At 39.3% G+C, this 19,687-nt stretch overlaps 2 protein-coding genes across 2 annotated transcripts in view; one reads left to right on the top strand and one right to left on the bottom strand.

The window, feature by feature from the left end:
• EFL1 (elongation factor like GTPase 1) overlaps positions 1 to 7,323 on the bottom strand; it is a 63,857-nt gene extending 56,534 nt beyond the window's left edge. The window contains exons 1-10 of the mRNA XM_056499490.1: positions 7,258 to 7,323; positions 6,791 to 6,893; positions 6,095 to 6,162; positions 5,820 to 5,904; positions 5,179 to 5,312; positions 4,439 to 4,576; positions 3,494 to 3,708; positions 1,521 to 1,644; positions 614 to 690; positions 355 to 491 (exon numbers count right to left, since the gene is read on the bottom strand). Of these exons, the coding sequence (XP_056355465.1) occupies positions 355 to 491; positions 614 to 690; positions 1,521 to 1,644; positions 3,494 to 3,708; positions 4,439 to 4,576; positions 5,179 to 5,312; positions 5,820 to 5,904; positions 6,095 to 6,162; positions 6,791 to 6,881 (1,069 nt within the window). The 5' untranslated portion in view covers positions 6,882 to 6,893; positions 7,258 to 7,323. The remainder of the gene's footprint in view (positions 1 to 354; positions 492 to 613; positions 691 to 1,520; positions 1,645 to 3,493; positions 3,709 to 4,438; positions 4,577 to 5,178; positions 5,313 to 5,819; positions 5,905 to 6,094; positions 6,163 to 6,790; positions 6,894 to 7,257) is intronic.
• SAXO2 (stabilizer of axonemal microtubules 2) lies at positions 7,318 to 19,616 on the top strand. Its single transcript, XM_056499495.1, has 4 exons — positions 7,318 to 7,454; positions 13,491 to 13,670; positions 14,791 to 14,993; positions 15,728 to 19,616. The coding sequence occupies exons 1-4, from the start codon at positions 7,414 to 7,416 to the stop codon at positions 16,693 to 16,695; spliced, it is 1,392 nt and encodes a 463-aa protein (XP_056355470.1). The 5' UTR covers positions 7,318 to 7,413; the 3' UTR covers positions 16,696 to 19,616.
• Positions 19,617 to 19,687: the final 71 nt, after the last annotated feature.

Here is a 19,687-nt window from a genome sequence, read left to right as displayed (position 1 = left end):
AAACTTGAATTTAAAGCTACTTAGTGAAGGCATGTTGTTAAATTACCTCCAATTTCATAATTATCCTAAAAATAAGACGTGCAAAAGCACAAAGTTGGCAGAATGTAAAATGTAATGTTATAAGCAAGAAGGTCCAGCTAGCTTAGGCAAAGACATTAACAACAACAACAAAAAAAACCTAATAAAAAACCCCAAAAAACAAACAAACAAACAAACAAACAACAACAACAACAAAAAAACCCCACATTATACCAAATCACACATTGGAATACATGTGACAGACATTATCTCAGACACTGTGAAGTCTGAAAACTGCCAAAAGCAAAAACAAAATTCTATTTTTTTTAAGGATACAGAGGACTGCATCAGATATTGGTAGCCACTGGCTACAAATGGCATTTAGATGAACTTTTGGGTCTGCATGCCTTGACTCCCGGGCACCAATTCTCAATCCCAAAGAGGTGACTATCTTTTCTATTTTTTCTTTGTCTCTGTAAGGAAAATAATAAATAGATTAAAAATCCACAGAAGCAATATATAACCAGTATCTATTATTTTAGAGTATTTTAAAAAATGGAAAGAGATGCCATGAAAATTTCATAGACGTTCTCACCTTTTCATAACAGCCTCATACAGACTCCAAATGTTGTCCAGCACCAGCTGCACAAACAAAGGTTTCTTTCCTTTTGACTGGTAGAAGATAAAAACAGCTCATTACCAGCAATTCCCCACTTTTTCAATAGGCTTAAGACTGCACTTTTCATTGGGAACATGTAAAACCTGATTCAAAATCAAGAACTCTGTCTTATAAGAATGGTATAAGGCACAAAATAAACATGAAATTTACAAGTGGAGGACAAGGGTTTCAATTTCAGAAAGAGAACCTGATAGACATGGCACATGACTACCTGGAGCCTGCCTATCACCCCTTTTGTAACTATTTATCATCACCTATGTAAGCAGCAAAAAAAAAAAAATCATGATTACAAGAAAATAGGGAAACTACTCTGTCCTCCCTTAACTTTTAACGGTGGAAATGCTGAATGCTAGAGAAGTGTAGTCTTCAGTCCAGGGCTTCAGTACAGCATTCAATGGAAATTCCCTATGGTAAGAAAGCTTTTTAAATCCCAAATCTCAAGATAAACGTGAATATCCTTAACCATTAGCTGTGGAAGAGCTCTTCACAGCGGACAGAGACCCACTCGCTACTTTGTTTCTACACTGTTAATCTTCCTTTCATCTTGTGTGTTTCACTCAATGCCGAAACCATGAAACCATGCTCATTTAGTGAGCACAGTTAGATGAGATTTCCTCCATGCAGCATTTGAGTGGCCAATTGTGGAATGTTCTGTGCTCCAAGAGTTGTTGCAAGGTTGTCCTGGTGAGTTTATACCTCCAGTAACTCTAAGCCAACAGGCACTGAGGTCAACTTTCAGAATACACTATGAGGAACAGAATTAGGGGGGAAAAAAGTGAACTCCAAAATAAAAATCAGGTTATATTTTTTACACCCTCCATACCTGATCACCTTTCATTATTTTCTTTGCTTTTGTATTTAGATAATAATCTCCCCATAAAGTCTTCAGAAGGACTGCAGGCTTGATTCCAATTTTTTGGCTGTACAGTTTGGCAAAATGTTCAATTCTGAAAGAAAAGGAAACATCTTGATGGAAGTGTAATGTTTTTTACAGCAACATCTTATGTGAAAATCAAACAAAAATCTCAAATCCTTTTTTACTCCCACTTTTCCAATTGTCTGCACTTTAGTTTATATTGTTTAACAGTTACACCTGCAAAAATATTTAGTCATAACAGATCAAAAACATCAACAGTATTTGAATGGCTTTGTTTTGTTTCAAGTCAGCTTCAAGGCACTACTAGAAATAAACATTTGTATACTACCCCCTCATCAAAAAATCAAAAGCATAATACAAACTTTATAAATACATTAGTGATGACTCTTGAACCTATTCTTTGAAAGACTGCCCATGACACATTTAACTATGGTCTGGGACCAGCATGTAAGATGTTAAAAACAAAGCATTGAGTCACACTTGAGCCATCACATGGTAGTAATTATTTTTAATTAACCACTTATGAAACTTCTTGCTGTTTGAATCATTACTTTAATAATGAGTAAACCCAAGAAAATTATATAAAACTGTAGTGCCATAACTGTGTTGTAAAGCCAACTGTGTTGTTCAGCAGTACCCATGAGTTAACAAAAGCAGCTTGCTTAGGCCCAGAGAGGGAGTCCTGAACATGCTACAGTCTCCTTCCTGAAACTGTTCAATGAGTAGTTATAAAAAATATTTCCATATATTTGCTCCCTGTGCTTGCAGAAAAAAATACACAGTTTTAACTGCAACAATCCCATTTACAAAATAGTGCTATTTGATAATCTTTTCTTTGAAATTCAGAATTCTTAAGTTTTTACACAGCTAAAAAAAGGACCTGCTCATGTCAGCAACACATAAGCTGTGAGTTCTGAACTAGGCCCAAAGAGATTTCTCTTCCAGAGATTGCCTAAACTCTCAATTCAGGGAGAACTTTCAAGATTCTTGTGCCAGCAGCTCTTGCATATATATTAATGGCACTTTTCAATACTTGAGAATTATGAGAAAAGCATATGTACTTACCACATTGGATGAGACTGGCACTGCCTAATAAATTAATTTTTTTCTGCTAATACCTTCAGGAAAAGAACTCACAACCAAGAAATAGCAGTCAAACCTTTCCATTATTAAGAAAAAGCCCAACTGATCCATATTTCAGCACACAGTACTGTAGCTGGCAGTCCAGAAGAAACTCTTGAAAATAATTAAGGAAAATGTTCTTTTTCTCTCCCTCCATTATATGATTGATCATAGCCAGGGCCTGACAGTTCATGGGAAGAAACAAAATAGTCTTGAAAGATAATTAAACTAAAATAGCTCATTTTATTTTCTCTTCCCTCTGCACAGACAAGAGCTGTTTGTGTTGGACAACAAACTATGCATGACACCTGATTTACAGTTTGACTTAGATTTAAAAATCCTGGAGATGATTTTCTTTAAGGGCTCTGCAGTACTCAAGACATTCCCTGTGCTACCACTGAGCATATCCCTCTAATGACAATTTCAGGATGCAGAAACGCCTCCACCTCGTGGCCAGCGACCAGAACACGAGCACTGCTCGCATGCCTGCTGCCCTCCAAAGCAAACACTGCACCCTGAACCAGCTCCTGCCCAGCTGGAGCTCATCTGCTACAGTCTATCCAAGGGCAGCACTTAAGAAAATACTGTTTACCAGGCTAGGCTGGATCCTACTGTGAGCTCAGAAGCTCCTGTCTAAGTAAAGCAGGGATCCTGTCACTCAGATAATTTATACACAGCTGCACACCACAGAAAAATCTAAGAAACACCTTTAGAAATATGATTCAACTGAAATACTTTAAGATTAATGGCAGTAATCAATTTCTAAAAAAATGTCAGTGATTAAATCTCAAACTTACCCAAAACCCCAGCCATCAATTGCACTGGCAAACACCACATTTCCATGTTCTGGTGAAAAATAGAGATGTGAATCATCAGTGTCTTCCAATCCAGTACTCCAGTCGTAAATCTGATCTCCTGGTGATGCGTCTGAAATGCTTTCAATTTCTGTTTCTTTTCCAGCCCTTTCTTCTAACACTTTGGAGGTAAAAAGTGTTCCAGTGACTGCATTGATCTAGAGAAGGATATGTAAAAAACACCCTCAGATTCATTCACTCTTTCACAACCCTTGCAACTGAAGTATAATTTTCACACCCTTGAAAACATAAAAGGAGAAGTTTTGTTAACAAGGTAGCATGCATGTGATTCATTGGGCAATTAAAACACCTAACTCTACACATCTGAAAACCACAGGAGTTTAGGAGACTGACACTTTGCCATAAACACCACGAATTTTCCAAGTACAAGTTAGCCACACCAGACTGAATCAAAGAATCACATGTAAGACACTTTGTATCTCAGAACAAGGAATGGTGAAATAGGAACTTGTTTCTGCCAACAAAGCAAACATCAGAGGGCAAAGGGAAACCAGGCAGATAAATGCTCCCAAGTGAACTCAGTGGGAAAAAAAGTTTGAGAGCAACTTAAACTATGATTTAAAAGATGAAACAACTTTATTCCTACATAAATCCATCAATACCAGGAACAGCCCAACATTTGTCTACCTCCAGTAAGTTTAAGCAATTTAACAGAAGAGTAAAACATTCAGCACATTATTTCTAAAAAAGAAGACTTTTCCTGATGACCTGACAAGAGGCATTTACTACTCTTCTCTCCATCACAGACATTCTGAATGAACCTCGAAAGCAATCAGGAATAAGATGCACCTCAATGTTAAAAATCAGACTGGATGTTAGATAGTGGCACAAAATCTGCTGTGTGCCATGACACCTCAGCAGGAATACCTGTTCTAGGATATTCTTGAGGTGCAGATATGCTTCCTGAGGGGTGAGCTTCAGCTCCACGATCAAGCGGTCGATTTTGTTAATCACCAGGACTGGACGGATATTTTCCAGCCACGCCTGCCGCAGGACTGCTTGAGTCTGAGAGGGAAAGAGTTTTTAAAAAAACCCATTACAGAAAGCCTGATAGCACCAAAAAGACAGAGCATTAAAAAAAAAAAAAAAATCAAATACAATTCTAAAATCTAATAAACATATAGTAAAGGACAGGTTGACACGCAAACCAGAAATTTGACTCCCACAGTGTACAGTGTTAGTTACTGAAGAATTCTGCAGAATGGTGGGATCTCATGGCAAAAAAACCCATAACAACAAAAACTAAACTATTTAGAAAAGTAAGCCATGAAAAATGCAATCCATTTTTTTATGTATTCATTTCCAAACCCTGAAATCCCAGATAAATATAAATTATTTCCCTTAAGATTTTACTGTATCAAAACATTCCATTATCTGAAAAATGGCATAATCACTGTTTCAACCCTGCATCTCTACACCCATTCACCAGCACTGTTCAGATGTTCAGCACAACTATGCATTTTAATACTCACTTTCATACCTCAACTGCATTGTCATTTATTAAAAGTTTTGTAAAGCTTCTTAGACAGCTTGTCTTTTATTTCTATATAACCCACTTCAGACTTTGCCTACTCCCCTCTTTCTCTACTTAACACACTTGATTTCACCTGTGGACAGACTCCTTCAACAGCATCCACCACTATGATGCAACCATCACAGAGTCGGACAGCAGTAGATACTTCTGAAGAAAAATCCACGTGCCCTGGGGAGTCTATTAAATTAATCAGATACTCCTGATCACCTAGGATCAAACAATAAATTAGTATTTCAGAACAGTTTTCAAAGATATTTCTTCCAGCCACCTACTTATATTGCTTCAGCTATTATTTTTTTAATGTCCTGGCAAAAACTACACTATAAAAACTTTACAGCACAGTGTAACAGGTGTCTCAACAAAGTAGTAAGATTGCACTAAAACCTGGGTTTTTTAGAAAGAAGACCTTGCCTTTAAGTGACATTAATTCAAGACTTAAGATCAAAATATACATATTTATATCTAAAAGATAAGGAAACTACTCTCACAGCCTCCACTTAGAGATATGATTGAAGATGTTCTTCCTGACCCGAAGATGGAACTCAATTATCTTGGCTGACTGACTTGCCTATGCCTCTGCAGAATTATGGCCTAACACTGAGAAACACAAAAGTAAAAGTTGCACACAAAGACCACAACAGCACCAAAAAAGAGACAGGGAAAATTAACAGAAATATCTACTAAAATTTATACATGCCAGCATCAGCAACTTACCTTTCACAAAGTGCAGTGAAATTGCACTGGATTTCATTGTTATTCCTCGGATCTGTTCATCCTCCCTACTGTCAAGGTATCTCAGCTGAGTACAGAAACAAAATAAAAGACAGTAAGTCTGAAGAAACATCTTACAATTCACTTATCCACTGTCAGAATATGATGGTGAAAAAACTAGGTTTAGCAGGAGTATAGATGGAATTTCCTTAATGATCAAGAATTCCCATCCCAGCATGTCCACACCAGAATTCTGTTCAGTGACAGTGTAACTCTACCTTTCCTGCCAAGCGGCTGGAGATGATTCCATTGCTAGATATAAGGCAGTCAGCTAGAGTAGTTTTGCCTGAAATGAAAAATAAATTACTTAGATTGAATGAATACAAACGATGGCAAAAGATGCAACATACAGTATTTTAAGATATCAACATTAATAAAGACTAAAACCCCAACAAAAGTACAAATTAACTTTCAAAATACAAATCAAATTACTCCTGTTACATGCACACAAATTTTTTTTGAAGAATGGATGCAAATTGACCTGTCATGACCAGAAGAGCAGTTGAAATACTAAACAGTACAGAAGAACCTATTATAACATACAATTAGACAAAATATGTGTTCTCAAGCACTATTTTCACCTACATAACAAACCTGTTCTATTAAGAAAGCATAGAAAAATATTATTCTGCCTCTCGAACATACATTAAATCCATGCCGAAATTCACCATCATAGAAAACATTCACTTTCAACTACTTCAATTATAGTGTGATGCTCTTTTAAGTAAGACAAGCTGAATCAAGCCTAGAAAAAAGTCCATAAAGCAGATTCACTTTTCTGAATCATGTTCAAGGCAGTTTGAAGCTAAATGCACAAAAACCTAGACTTAGAACAGCGCACAAAGTATCGCAGCAGCATTCGAACACACACACGTGTGCTCAGGAGGAGGAGGAGGCACTAGCACCTGCCTTACCGTGGTCCACGTGGGCCAATACACAGATATTCCTGATGCCGGACGCCTTCTTCTGCAGGCCAACCATCTTTCCCACGCTTGTGAGCACCATGGCTGGCTAATTCTGCGAACGGAGCGAAGTGTTTTACCGACGAGTCAACTTGAGAAAAGGTTTGGGTTAATGACGCGAGCTGCGATGAGAGCTCCTCACGGGGGACACGGGGGACGCGTGGAGCGCGTCACGAACCCTCGGCCACGGCGGGGCCGTGTCTGCGCCCGGAGCCAGCTCACCCGGCCGGCAGCGAACTCCGAGCGCCCGCAGCGGCACAAGCCCCGCGCCTCCCCCGGGCCCGGCTCGCCCCCCCTCCCGCCGCTCCGGGCGGGCAGGGCCGCGCTGCCCCGGCCCCTCGGCCGCCCCAGGAGGGCACGGCGCTGCCCCCCGCTCGCCCGGGGCTGAGGGCCCCGCTCCCGGCGCGGGGCACACGCACCTGCGCCCGCTCCGCCGCCGCTCCCGGAAAGCCGCGCCCGCCGCCGCGATCCCGCCCCGTGACGCCGGACGGAAGCCGGGCCGGGCCGGGCCGGGCGCCGCTGGTGCCGCGCGGCCGCGTCCGTAGTTACCGGCCGGGCGGCCGAGCGGGCCGGGCATGGCGCCGCCGCGCTGCATCTGCGAGATCTGCTCCTGCGGGTGAGTGAGCCGGCTGCCAGCCGGCCGGCGCCGCCCTCCCTGCACTCGCCCGCCGAGCTGGTGCCAGTATCCCGCTGCCGGTAGGACGGCTGTGCAGAGGGACTGGACAGGCTGGAGCCGTGCAATGATGCCAGTATCAGTACAAGGTTCAACAAGGCCAAGGGCCGGTGCTGCCCGTGGGTCACAGCACCCCCACACGGGTTGCAGGCTGGGCAGAGGGCTGGAAATGCCCGGCAGAAAAGGGCCGGGGCGCTGCCAGCAGCGGCTGAACCAGCGGCGTGTGCCGGAGTGGCAGCGGCACCGGGCCTGTGCCAGCAGCCGTGTGGCGGCCACCCCTGGGCTCAGCGCTGCTGGCACCGCACCTCGAGTGCTGTGTCCCGTCCTGGGCTTCCCGTGACAAGGGGACACTGAGGTGCTGGATCCTGTCCAGAGAAGCGAGTGGAGCACAAGTGTGATGAGGAGCGGCTGAGGCAGCCGGGGGCTCGAGGTGACCTTTCCACTCTGCAAATCACAGCCAGGTGGGGCTCAGCCTCCTCTCCAGACAGCCAGTGACAGGACCAGAGGACACAGTCTCAAGCTGCACCAGAAGAGCTTTAGGTTGGACATTGAGAATTTCTTCACAGAAAGGGTGATTTGGCATTGGAATGGGCTGCCCAGGGAGGTGGTGCAGTCACTGCCCCTTGGGGTTTAAGGAGGGGCTGGATGTGGCACTCAGTGCCGTGCTCTGGTTGTCACAGCAGCATTTGGTCACAGGTTGGACTCGTTAATTTCAGAGGCCTTTTCCAACCTCATTGATAACATATGCAGCACCCTGGGCCACGGGGGAGTAGGACCCAAGTATGAGCACCTTCTCAGTAAATGTGAACATAAATGTGACATTTCACACAGACACAGAATCACAGAATCACTAGTTTATAAGACATCTTCAAGATCATTGAGTCCAACCCATGCCCTAACACCTCAACTAAACCATGGCACCAAGTGCCACATCCAGTCTGTTTTTAAACACATCTACCACCTCACTGGGCAGACCATTCCAGTAATTTATTATTCTTTCCATTAAAAACCTTTTCCTAATATCCAGCCTATATTTCCCTTGGTGCAGCTTGAGACTGTGTCCTCTTATTCTGTCAGTTGCTGCCTGGAGAAAGAGACCAACCCCACCTGACTACAGCCACCTTTCAGGGAGTTGTAGACAGTGATAAGGTCACCCCTGAGTCTCCTTTTCTCCAGGCTAAACAGCCCCAGCTTCCTCAGCCATTCTTTATAGGACCTGTGTTCCATTTAAATCAGGTGAGGGTAAAAGCAGGTCTAAGATGGACTAAAATAGAACAGAATGGGGACAGTCTTTAAAGGCCACCCCGGATAAATCAGAATCAGGCTTTTTCAGAAACCAGAGCCAGCTCCCATTGAAGGACTGCACCAAAGGAACCTTTGGGAGAGGTCTGGCAACCTTGTCAGAAACCTGTGCAAGCACTGCTGCCTTTAAAAGAGATTTTATGTACCTGCCCTTCTGCCATCACATCCACCAGCACTTGCCACTTTGCTTTATGTTGCATAGAGAGAGAAAAGTTCATCATTGTCCTGTAGCCTCTTTGACCAGGGAGGCTGGCACAAGAGGGTACAGTAGGCATTTTTTAATGGAAAATTACTATTAGAAGTCTATAAGCAGTATTATCAATGCCATAGGTGAAAAAAAGCATACAACTCAAGTGTCCCAAAATAATAAGGGACTTGGACCTTTCAGGATTCAAATATATATTTACAGGTTGGAGTCACGACTGTTAATATTTTCAATTTCTTTTCTGTCTACTTAAAAAAAAAAAAATCACAAAAATAATCACCCTGGGATCCAAAGATTCAGTTCATACTAAAGAAAAAAAATAACAACTACATACAAGAATAGTCATCATAAGATCACAGAGGTGTGCTCAATGTTTGTGGAAGCATAGAGCAAACTGTGGTTGTAAAATGCACCATGACCACAAGTTTCATATGAAGGTCTGCACCCTCTGTGTTTCTGTGTGGGAAGTCTGTCTGTCTGTTCATCAGCCACTTTCTTTTTTTCATCTGTAGACAGAGGTGTGAGGCAGGCACTGAGTAAAGCTCCTCATGTTCTTTTTGGCCAAGCCTGTGGTGAATTTTGCCCCATAAATTTGTTTCTTAAGTCCTAGATTAATGAAGAGTTGGAACACATTGTTTTCATGATGAGATAACAAACCTGGCTCAGCCTCAAGTAGAAAGATGGTGAGATAACACAATGAGACAGCACAAAATGAGGTTCAACTAACCAAAAGTTCTCAATCCAAAAACTGAGTTCAATAATATGAATAATTGAATTAAATATGCATAAAGCTTGTGGTTTAAAATAAACCTCACTGAAGTTTTTACAGTCAATAAAATCTTAAGCCAGTATTGGTTTAGGCAGCACATTGTGTTTGCTTCAGTGTACAGTGTTTCTGTTTTTAGGGGAAGGCTACTTGGTCACTTGGCAGTGTTACCTGGACATTGGAATGCATACACAGCTTAGCAGAGACTTCAAAGCAACTATAAATATATAGTGTTTTGTAGACATTGTCATTTAGCTCTTTGCAGGAAATTTTATGGAGGTATAATTACTGCTTAATTTTAAATGATAAAATAGAAGGAAACAATCTGCCCTATCAACAGAATTAAAAAAAAAAAAAAAAAAAAAAAAAAACACTGAAAACATTTACAGGGGAGGAAAGCGAGTAAGACAGAACTTCATTCTGCTTTTTCAAATACAAGATGTTAAATCTGGCTTCCAAAGAAGAGTAAAGCCTGTGTGGTAGATGAACTTTCTGCATTCAAGAATACTATTTGTCTGCTGTAAAAGATAATCACAGCCTACAAAAGCATAAAAGTTGTTTTGAGACACAAAAATAAACTAGTGCTTTATCTCCTTCTCAGTCTGTCAGCCTTCCCCCATTTCTTGCCCTTCTGTTATCATTATCATAAAAATCTGTATTTCTGAATAAATATAAGTTAAAAGGAAAGATTTCTCTAAAATATGGTTACTTAAGCCATCAAACTGACCACATATAAATACAAACCCAGTAAAAACTACCAGATCTCCTGTCAAGAACAGGAAAGTAGATGACTCTTAAAACCAGTGTCCATCCATTATTTCTGACTTCCAGACCATAGTGTGTGCACTGGCAGAAAATAAAAATAAATTAAAAAGAAAAGCTTTGAGCTGTGTTTGTGGAGAGGTAGTAAGTTTTCTATTATGACAAATATTAAGCTTTTCTCATTAGTCCAGCTCGCTGGGAGGAAAATGCTTTGTGGTAGGATTTCAAGGGTCTTGCTAGCATTGTATTAAAAAAAAAAAGTATGCATGCCAGGCCTTAAGTAAGTTAAAATCATCAGCATTCTACTAAAATAACCAGAACATGAGCATTTGGCACAAGAGAGCTGATGTACTGTCACTTTTATTTAGCTGAGATTCTATTCAAACCTTATGCAAGACTCAAGACAGTCTCCCACAAAGAAGGGAAAGAATAATAATCCATCAAAGCAAGTGCCAGTCAGGCATGGGAAAAGGAATATTCTCACCAAATTCATTTGAATGATCAGTAACTCTGGGGTGGAAATGAAGATAAATACAAGGAAAAGTTAAAAATAAGAGTGTAGGCCAAACTCTAAGCAACATATTTCATTCATCAGTAATCTATCTTCTCTGATGAGTCCTACCTTTGTGATGACTTACATAGTTAGTTTTAAAAAATTATTATCTAAATGAAAAATTTTGGTTTAGCAATTGGGCAACGTTCTAAATTTGACAACATCCTAATAAAAAACCCCTAATCTCTTCTCCAAGTCAAATTCAAGAGGTAATTTTACATTACCCTTCAGGCCAACTGAAAGCACTTTCACAACACAGAGTAGGATGTAGGAACTTCCTCAACAATATCATTTGATTCCAAGTAATTTTGTGCACAGTTAGAGTGTGCTCAGAGTTATAGTATACACCAGAAATGAGTGGTTTGAAGGACATTTTTGGATCAGCAATGAATTCCAATAAAATTGCGATCATCTCTTTCCTTGAAGAGGTAAGAGCAGATTGCTTTCACCTCTGTTTTGTATTTACAAAGAACTGCAGTCTCACTCTGCAGTAATTACTTTTCTAGTATCTATTTCAGTTTGTAGCATGTCCATTCAGCAATACATGGGATATTCTCACAACATTGCTTAAAAGTATTCAGAATTACATCCTTAAAGAATGGCGACCCCAGAACACAGGAGGTGTTTTTTTTGGTAGTTGGTGTTCTGGACCAGCTGGTGGCAAACTGAAGATTTGTCAAAGTGAAGGTTTTGCAGATGAATAAGGTTTGTTTCCAACTCCTTTAAATTGCATCCCAAAAAATATGTGAAGAACATTATAATTTGATAACCTGTATTTCAACCAGCCTTCAAACCATCCATTCCATGTCTTTTGTTTCTGCTTAGCTGTTACTTTGAGATGCTATGGGATACAGCATGTGCTGTTAGTACTTTCTGAAAAAAACATTACTAAGGTGAAAGTGAATTTCATGACAAATGTAATGACAGGCAAAAACTGTAGTGAGAAATGGCACACACTTACCTCCTTGTTTTCCTTCCTTTCCAGTTCTTTCCCTCTTCTTCCTTTTTTCTTTCCCTGCTATGTTTTGAAAAGGTCTCTCAATTGTTGATTGACTTGATTGAAAAGGAGTAAACACCTGAGGCTTTGAAAGGATCTGGATTCTTAGACATGGCTCTCATTTTTTGAACTACTGAGCTGGCAAAATCAGGCAGCACAAACTAATACCAGCTTTAGGATCTCCAGTCCCTAAGAACTTCTTTCAGTGCTTTTTAATTTTCATTTTTTCATTTTCTCACCAGGAGTCCTTCATGCCTATTTCTATTAAATTTATCTTGCTTTAGTTTATTGTTTTCCTTTATGGTATTCAATGCTAGATAAAATTCTCTGCAGACCTTTGAAATATTCTTTGGATATCTAGCTTCCTGAAACTTGAATTTATTTTACTTAATAAATGTTGTATACTTTTACCCATCTTGGGGTTTTAATATTTTTGCTTTTCATCACAGAATTTTACAATACTTGTTTATTTGAAAAATTATTAATTGTTTTTTCCCTTTGCATTGCAAGTTGTCAACCATAAGTAGGAGGAAGAGCTGTCATTATCTATTTTCTTGAGGTCAGTCAGAGATGTCCATTGTGCAAATTAGAATTAATGTAACAAGATTTTCAAAACAATAATAACATTTAAATTTTAATTTCATGGATCATTAATTGAAAACAACAAGGTATAAATAAATTGTCATTATATACTTCCCAACATCTTTGTGCATAATGATGTCATTGATAGAGGTATCAATGAGAAGCAGGAGGAATTGAAATAAAACCTATTAGGAAAAAGAGATGCCATTACTTTCAAATAAACATGTGTTTTAGATAGAGAATTTAGTCAGTCTGTGGAGAAAAAAGGGTTGAAAAGTCCTAAGTGGCCTGCAGAGCACAAAAGGTGCACATGAGATTTCACATCACTAAAATTTTAATCAAAAAGTGTTAATCAGTCATGGTGAAAACAGGTGAGATGTACAGAAATAAAAAGACAAGTGATAAGGTAATAGCAGTAAAAAAGAGACAATATGAGACAAGAAATGAAGCATAGTTGTTACTTTTCCAAACAAAATGAGTAATGCCATTAAACATCACAGACAAGAAGAAAGTGCATCTTGGTGGTAGCACCATTTAGAGAACTGAGATCAGCTCTGTCCACCCTTTGTATTCTGCACCAAGGCCTGACTGCCAGCTGATACTGCTTTTATTACTGTATTAGTGTGATGTGCTCTGGGACCTGGGCCATCAGCACAGTATTTTGTAGCTTTATCACTCAGAAAAGATTTTAAACAAAAACTACTGACATTGTTCCATCTTCCCCATTTGTTATTCACTCCCAGTAGACAGAATATGGGTTTTCCTTGTAAATGAAACCATCCAAATTCTCTGCTCTGCTGTGTTTGCCCCAGACGCCATCGCTGCTGCCACAGAGTCACAAAGATTTATGATGATGGAGTGCAGGCAAGCCACACAACTGAGTATGTGGAGAAGTACCCTGGCTATGGCAACATCTGCCCTCCTGAGAGCTGCAAGCCCAAAGCAGAGCTGCCAGAGGATCAGGGGAGAATGGACGGCACCACGACGTTCAAGTAAATCTTTTCAAGTGATGTTTTGTAATTAGTCTGTCAAGCTTTTCATTCTTTGTTTTTTAAGGAGGCTAAACATTGTATTGCAAGATTCTCAAAGTGCAGTCATGGCATTCTTTGCACTTTTTGCATATTTAAAGTATGAACGTTGAGTATACAAATACAGTTACCACAAAAAGGTTATAAAAAACAGCAAAGCATGCATATATCAAGATTTGCATTCTTTACAGCAGCCTTTAACCTGGAAAGAGAATAAAAATAATTTTGCCTTGTTTTCAGTCTGTTAGGAAATGTAGGTCTTATGGAAAACCTGGGAAAATGAAATCTTAAGAAAAAACAACAGGGATTCTTTTATTGATTTTTAAAATTTAGATTATTAGTTTCAAGAAAGCAAACTGTGAAAGGGTTCAGTATATCTGTTCTGTCTGTGCACAGACTGATTTTAAGCTTACAGAATTAAAGAGTATCTTTCAAAGAATTAGGAAAAAATATTACCCATTCATCATGATCTGACAGTGGCATCAACTTTTACTTTTTCCATTATTGTTTTTCTTTTAAGCTGTGAGGGCATCTGGTGAAATTTAGTTTTTTATTTAAAAAAAAGGCATAAATAGAAAGACCAAATGCTATTCTGCCAGACTGGGGTGATGTGCTTGTATGGACCATTTAAACAGCCACATATGTAATACATCCTTTTAATGTAATGTGCACAAAAACAGTGAAATACTGTTTCTGATTATATTCCATTCTCCTCATGCTATCAGTAAGTGCTACCCCTTTTGATCATTTGAGGTTTGCTCTGCTTCTGCTTTCTGATAATTTCTTTACAAAATTATAGCAACTTGGTAAATCTTCTTCCAGGTACTTTGAATAGTATTGTTAAACTGTGAATGGGGACTTGGGGTTAGTTAAAAAACTTACTTCACCATCTACCTTTGAGTAAAGACTATAATGCCTCAGAGCCCTTAGATTTATATACTGTGATTCTCTCTCATTTGTGCTATCCCTCCAACATTTAATGTCTGAGTAAACATTTTGTTATTTTTCCAGCAGAAAAATTGCAAAAGTGACTTCAGAAGGAAGAAGAGATTTTTTGACCAGTGTTTTCTTTTCCCCAATTCAGGTCTGATTATTTACCATATGAAATTGTCCCGAGACCTTTTCAGCCACATGCAGAATACAGACCAAAGTCAGGGAAGATTGACCTGGGAACCATATACCAGAGAGATTACAATCCTCATAAAGTAGGACCTGTGATATTAGCAAGGCCTCGAGAGAGGAAACACACTTCAGATGCAAAAGTGGATACGATCCCGACTTACCGAGGTAATAATATGTGCCCCCTACAGAAAGAGAAATAACCAAGATGAAGGTAGCATTTGGAATTACCTGTGTTAGAAACTGGACTTGTTGGTTTGGGACAGGGAGTTAAATATTCTAGAAAGCAGGTGATGATGCCCTAAAACATTCAGGGGAGACCTATTGCTTCTAAACTAAAAGCCCTCTCTGGGGTTTGCTTGGCTACAAGGAAATTCCAGCCTGCACTTGGTTGGGCTATATCAGGCAAAACTGGACAGAAATTAAGATGCAATGTATTTTTCAGGTAGTTTTAGTTCATTTGACTTATTTTTCCACAGAGTAGTCAAAAGTGGAGTTTAGGCTTCTGTTTGTTTATGTTATAGCTTACATATACATCATCCTAGTGATGATCTGTCTTGACACAAATTATTCTATTACAATGGTCAGTGCAAAGGTGCTAAATCTTCTAAGAAAACGGAAGATACTGTATTTAAAACATGTATGGCTATTTTCTGTATAGTTTCTGTTGAGCAAATAGTCAAAATAGAGCATCAGGTGCAATTTTGGGGGTCTGTTTTTATCACACACTATAATAGAAGATAGGTTCATCAAATCACAAACATGCAGATAAAATTTTCATGTTCACTTAGATCCATTTTCTTTGTTTGCAAGATTGAATGCCAGAAGACTTTGTTTTCATTTTGAAGGAATGGTCTAAAGTAATAACACCTGTATGGTGGAATTTTGGTTTTGCTTTACAGATGACTATAGGTTACGGAAAGGCGAAAGAGCGGAATCCTGTAAGGTGGAGCAGGCATATGAGCCACCTTCGGAGAGGTTTGGAAATCCTTCTACATTTCAAGATGACTACATCCCCAGGCAACCCAATCCACCCCCAAGCTTTAAACCTTGTGAAACCAAGCTGGCAGAGGGGCCCTTTGATGCCAACACCATCCATCGCATGGCCTACGTCGTCCATGAGCTGGAGCCCATGTTCGTAAGGCCAAGAGAAGAGTACAAGCCATGCGACCAACCCTTTGAGGATCTCACAACCCACCAGAGAGATTTTAAAGGGATGCCTGGGGAACAAGCAAAAAGCTGCAAGCCTGAAAACAGAAAACTTGGATCTGATGATCCTTTTAAAGGAACCACTGAATTCCAGGATCGCTATCAGCCGTATTTGGTCACTGCACCTGAGTTCCAGAAACCCAGAGAGTACGTCCCACCCACAGACAAGATGGACCTCAAGTCCACAAACCGTCTTGATTACATTAAACACAAGGTTGCTCCTAGAGCTCCCATAAGACCAGCTCCTGGAAGAAAAAGCACTGGCCCTTTTCAAGGGAAGACTACTACAAAAGAAGACTATCAGCCCTGGACGGTTTGTCCGCCAGGACTTATTAAGAAAGAAGAGGAAATTCAGAAATTCACAGGAAAATTTTCTAGTTTAACTACATTCAGATCCCATTACATCCCACATCAAGCCAACCCACCTCAAAGTTTCAAACCTGTGCAGACTGTATCCAAGGCAGTTCCTTTTAAAGATGAAACTTTGTATCGCACTGAATATATTCCGAAGAAGCAAGAGATCTGCCCAGCGCTGCAACCAGACGCTGCGGGCTATGTCTATGTAAACACAGATTCTGAGGGTCACAAATTCTACCGCCAGCTGTCTCCAGAACCTTCTAGCTGTAATTCTATTGCAGAGGAAGTACCTGCTGTGTCATAATAATATGCAATATTTCAAGCACCTTGGTGAAATAATTGGAAAGCAAATTGTTCATTTTCTCTTTAAATAAAAATACTGAAAGCAAATTAAATACTGAAAATTTTGCTTTTAGACATTTGAAGAAAACCAAAGCCAAACCAAAGTTTATTACAAGACTAATAAAGATCTGCCAAATGCTGAAGGAACACTACTCTCTACGTGGCATCTATCCTTTTTCTGACTGCATTCTAGTTTCCTTGACTCCCCAGATTTCATCATACTCCATTTCAAGCATATTTATAAACATCTCAATGTATTTATATCCATCTCAAACATATTTATATCAAGATATTTTCTGCAAATGATTGTATTTGTGAAATAGCCAGTGTCTTTTGCTGATAAACTATTTTACACAGTGAGCAAATAATGCTATTTACAATAATCTAAGAAATCATTCATAATCTCAGTGATCTGTAAGATTTTTTCTTTATATTTTACTGCCTAGATCATAAGATAGCATGCCATGACACCTAGGCATTTCTAAAAACCTGGTTTTAGCTTTAGTCATCACTACTTTAAATTCCCACTGTAATTTCTGGTAACAATTTAGAGGTGGTAACCTCATTCTTTTTCTATACACATACTTGAAACCACTCAACCACCAAAAGCAGTTCATTAGACTCTGTTTCCTAATTTCCCTGATTGTGCTCTTTCAGCCTTACTTCCAAAGGAAACAAAACTGATGCACGTTGGACACACTGACACACTTAGTGCATGTGTCTTCCCTGGCTGAATCATCTTTAAACCCAGTGTGCAAATTCAATCAAATCTCATGATGAGACTGCATAGATTTACAGAAAATAGAGTAAACTCAGAAATACCAGCTGAGGTGCAGAAATCTGTAGGCAGCCTGACTTCAGTCTGTCTGCTCTTCAAAGAATTGCTTGTTCCAAATACACAGATGCCAATTTTTTACACAAATTTTACACTAAATTGCTTCTGTACGAAATATTTAGTATTTTCTCTATGTGTCTTTAGCTGATTTTTGAGAAATCGAGATGAATCAATTTAATTTTATTACATCCATGATTTAAGCAAGTCCCAATTAATTGTTCTGTAATTAACTATTATTATGCTCTATCACACTACTCCAGTATGACTTTTTTCTCAGTGTTGCATATCTTGTACCCATTGGTGTAGAACAGTATTTGGGTTCTGAATCATGTGGCTGTACTTCATAAACAAAGTCTCTTATAAAACAGCCAAGATCAATGATGGAAACATTTTTAAAGCAGGAACTTGTTCATGTGAAAGCAAGAAAGCTGAACTGAGCAAATCAGCTGTGCACAAAATCATTGCATGAAAGGGATCCAGACATTATTAGAGCAGCTGTCACTTTTACAGAAGTTTTGTCTTTGTACTGTGTTTTTGTAGTATCACTCTGTTAATGACATAGCAAACCAGTTTTACTTTTGTGTCTGAAAATTAGAGTGAACAAGGATGATGTAAATCTGTAAGATCCTAAAAGCAGGACGGAAAAAGTCCAATTGATTGTCATCTTTCTGTACCACAGCAGAAAAAACACACTCTATTGAGTCATTTTCTGTCATGCCACTAGTGAGGAAACAAAGCCAAACTTTGCACAGTCACACCTACCCAGGTCCACATCCTACACAGTCCTGGTTCCTCTGGAGCTGGTTACAGAAGCTCCCAATGCCAGCCAGCTCTCCTTTCTAGGGAGGGAGAAATGCAGCCTGAATCCATGAAGTCACATGTGCCTGTATGTTCTGCTGGGTCTGTGAGGGAGCCCAGATGCTTCTTAAAATTTTCACAGCTGTTTTTTCAGTTCTGAAGTCACTTCCCTCCCTTAAGTGATGGAAAGTCATTTGCTGCCACCTACCAGCACGGTACAAACATTTTGAGAGGAAGGGAAGTGGAGGGCATATTCGATACATTTAACAGTTCCTCTGCAGATGTGTTTGAAAGCTTTTTTAGGGTGGAGGGACATATTTCCTTTCATTTTGTCCTTTATGTTTTCCCCTAAGTTTAATAGTGAAAGAGAGAAGCCTTTATTACTTCACAATTGAAAAAGCCCCAACACACTGATTGTGCTTCCAGGAAAAGCATCAAATGATATTATAAACCTTCAGACACTATTCAATACCTGACGTCAACTTTTTCATAAGCAACAAATTACTGAAATGCAGACTAAATGAAGAGACGGCTGGAAAACTTACATTTTTCCAAAATAACAGCTTTTTAAAAAGCATTTTATGATGTCATGCTTAACCAAGATGTAAAAGCAGAAGTTATTCATGGATTCAGTTGCTGTTCTGAAAGTGCTTTCTGTGCACTCTACATCCAGCAGCAGGCTCCACAGCACTGCTGTACAGAGCCTTTGCTTTTTTAAAAGACTGCACAAGTGGAATTCAAAGGAAAATTAAGCCTTTGCCAATATTATCATTTAGGATAACTCTGAAACACCATTACATTGTTAGACATTTATTTTCTATTCAATAAAAAAATTTTTACAGCTTTTATTGTTCTATTTCTTAGACTATTCTTTCTAAAGACTATTTACAAAGACTATTCTGAAACAATTTCTTTTTCATGGAAGTATTCCCATCACTCACTAAATACAAAACATAGAGCTGTTCTGTCAGATGTAAATGAACTCTGCTTGGTGAAGACCCAGAAAAGACATGCAATTTTATTCCACCTTTTAAAGAATCCCAATTCCAGATTTAAGTGAATCAGAGCTGACATTTGGATTTTGGCAAATTATCTTCCCACTTTTTCAGTCAGTTTACATCTATGTTATCTATTAATAGCAATGCAAAGCAGACTGCAGTGAAGTTGACAATGTCTGATAGACTGTTAAAAATAACAACAAGAACTAATCTGAGGCTTTGAAAAAATCCCAGAATTATGGACAAAGTAGGTTGAAAAAATAACAAAGAATGAAAGCATGGTTACCATGCAAATCATGGCAATAAACAATCTCAGGGTAATC

Source organism: Oenanthe melanoleuca, chromosome 10, assembly GCF_029582105.1.
Source record: "Oenanthe melanoleuca isolate GR-GAL-2019-014 chromosome 10, OMel1.0, whole genome shotgun sequence".
Lineage (NCBI taxonomy): Eukaryota > Metazoa > Chordata > Aves > Passeriformes > Muscicapidae > Oenanthe > Oenanthe melanoleuca.
Note: the sequence above shows the minus strand (reverse complement) of the source record. Positions and strands in the feature narration are given on the sequence as shown.

What these genes read in the sequence shown, in the direction of transcription:
- SAXO2 (XM_056499495.1), top strand. Translation starts at nt 7,414, where the DNA reads ATGGCGCCGCCGCGCTGCATCTGCGAGATCTGCTCCTGCGG. An exon ending in GACGGCACCACGACGTTCAA is followed by an intron (nt 13,671 to 14,790) that starts GTAAATCTTTTC and finishes TCCCCAATTCAG; the next exon opens with GTCTGATTATTTACCATATG. An exon ending in TACGATCCCGACTTACCGAG is followed by an intron (nt 14,994 to 15,727) that starts GTAATAATATGT and finishes TTTGCTTTACAG; the next exon opens with ATGACTATAGGTTACGGAAA.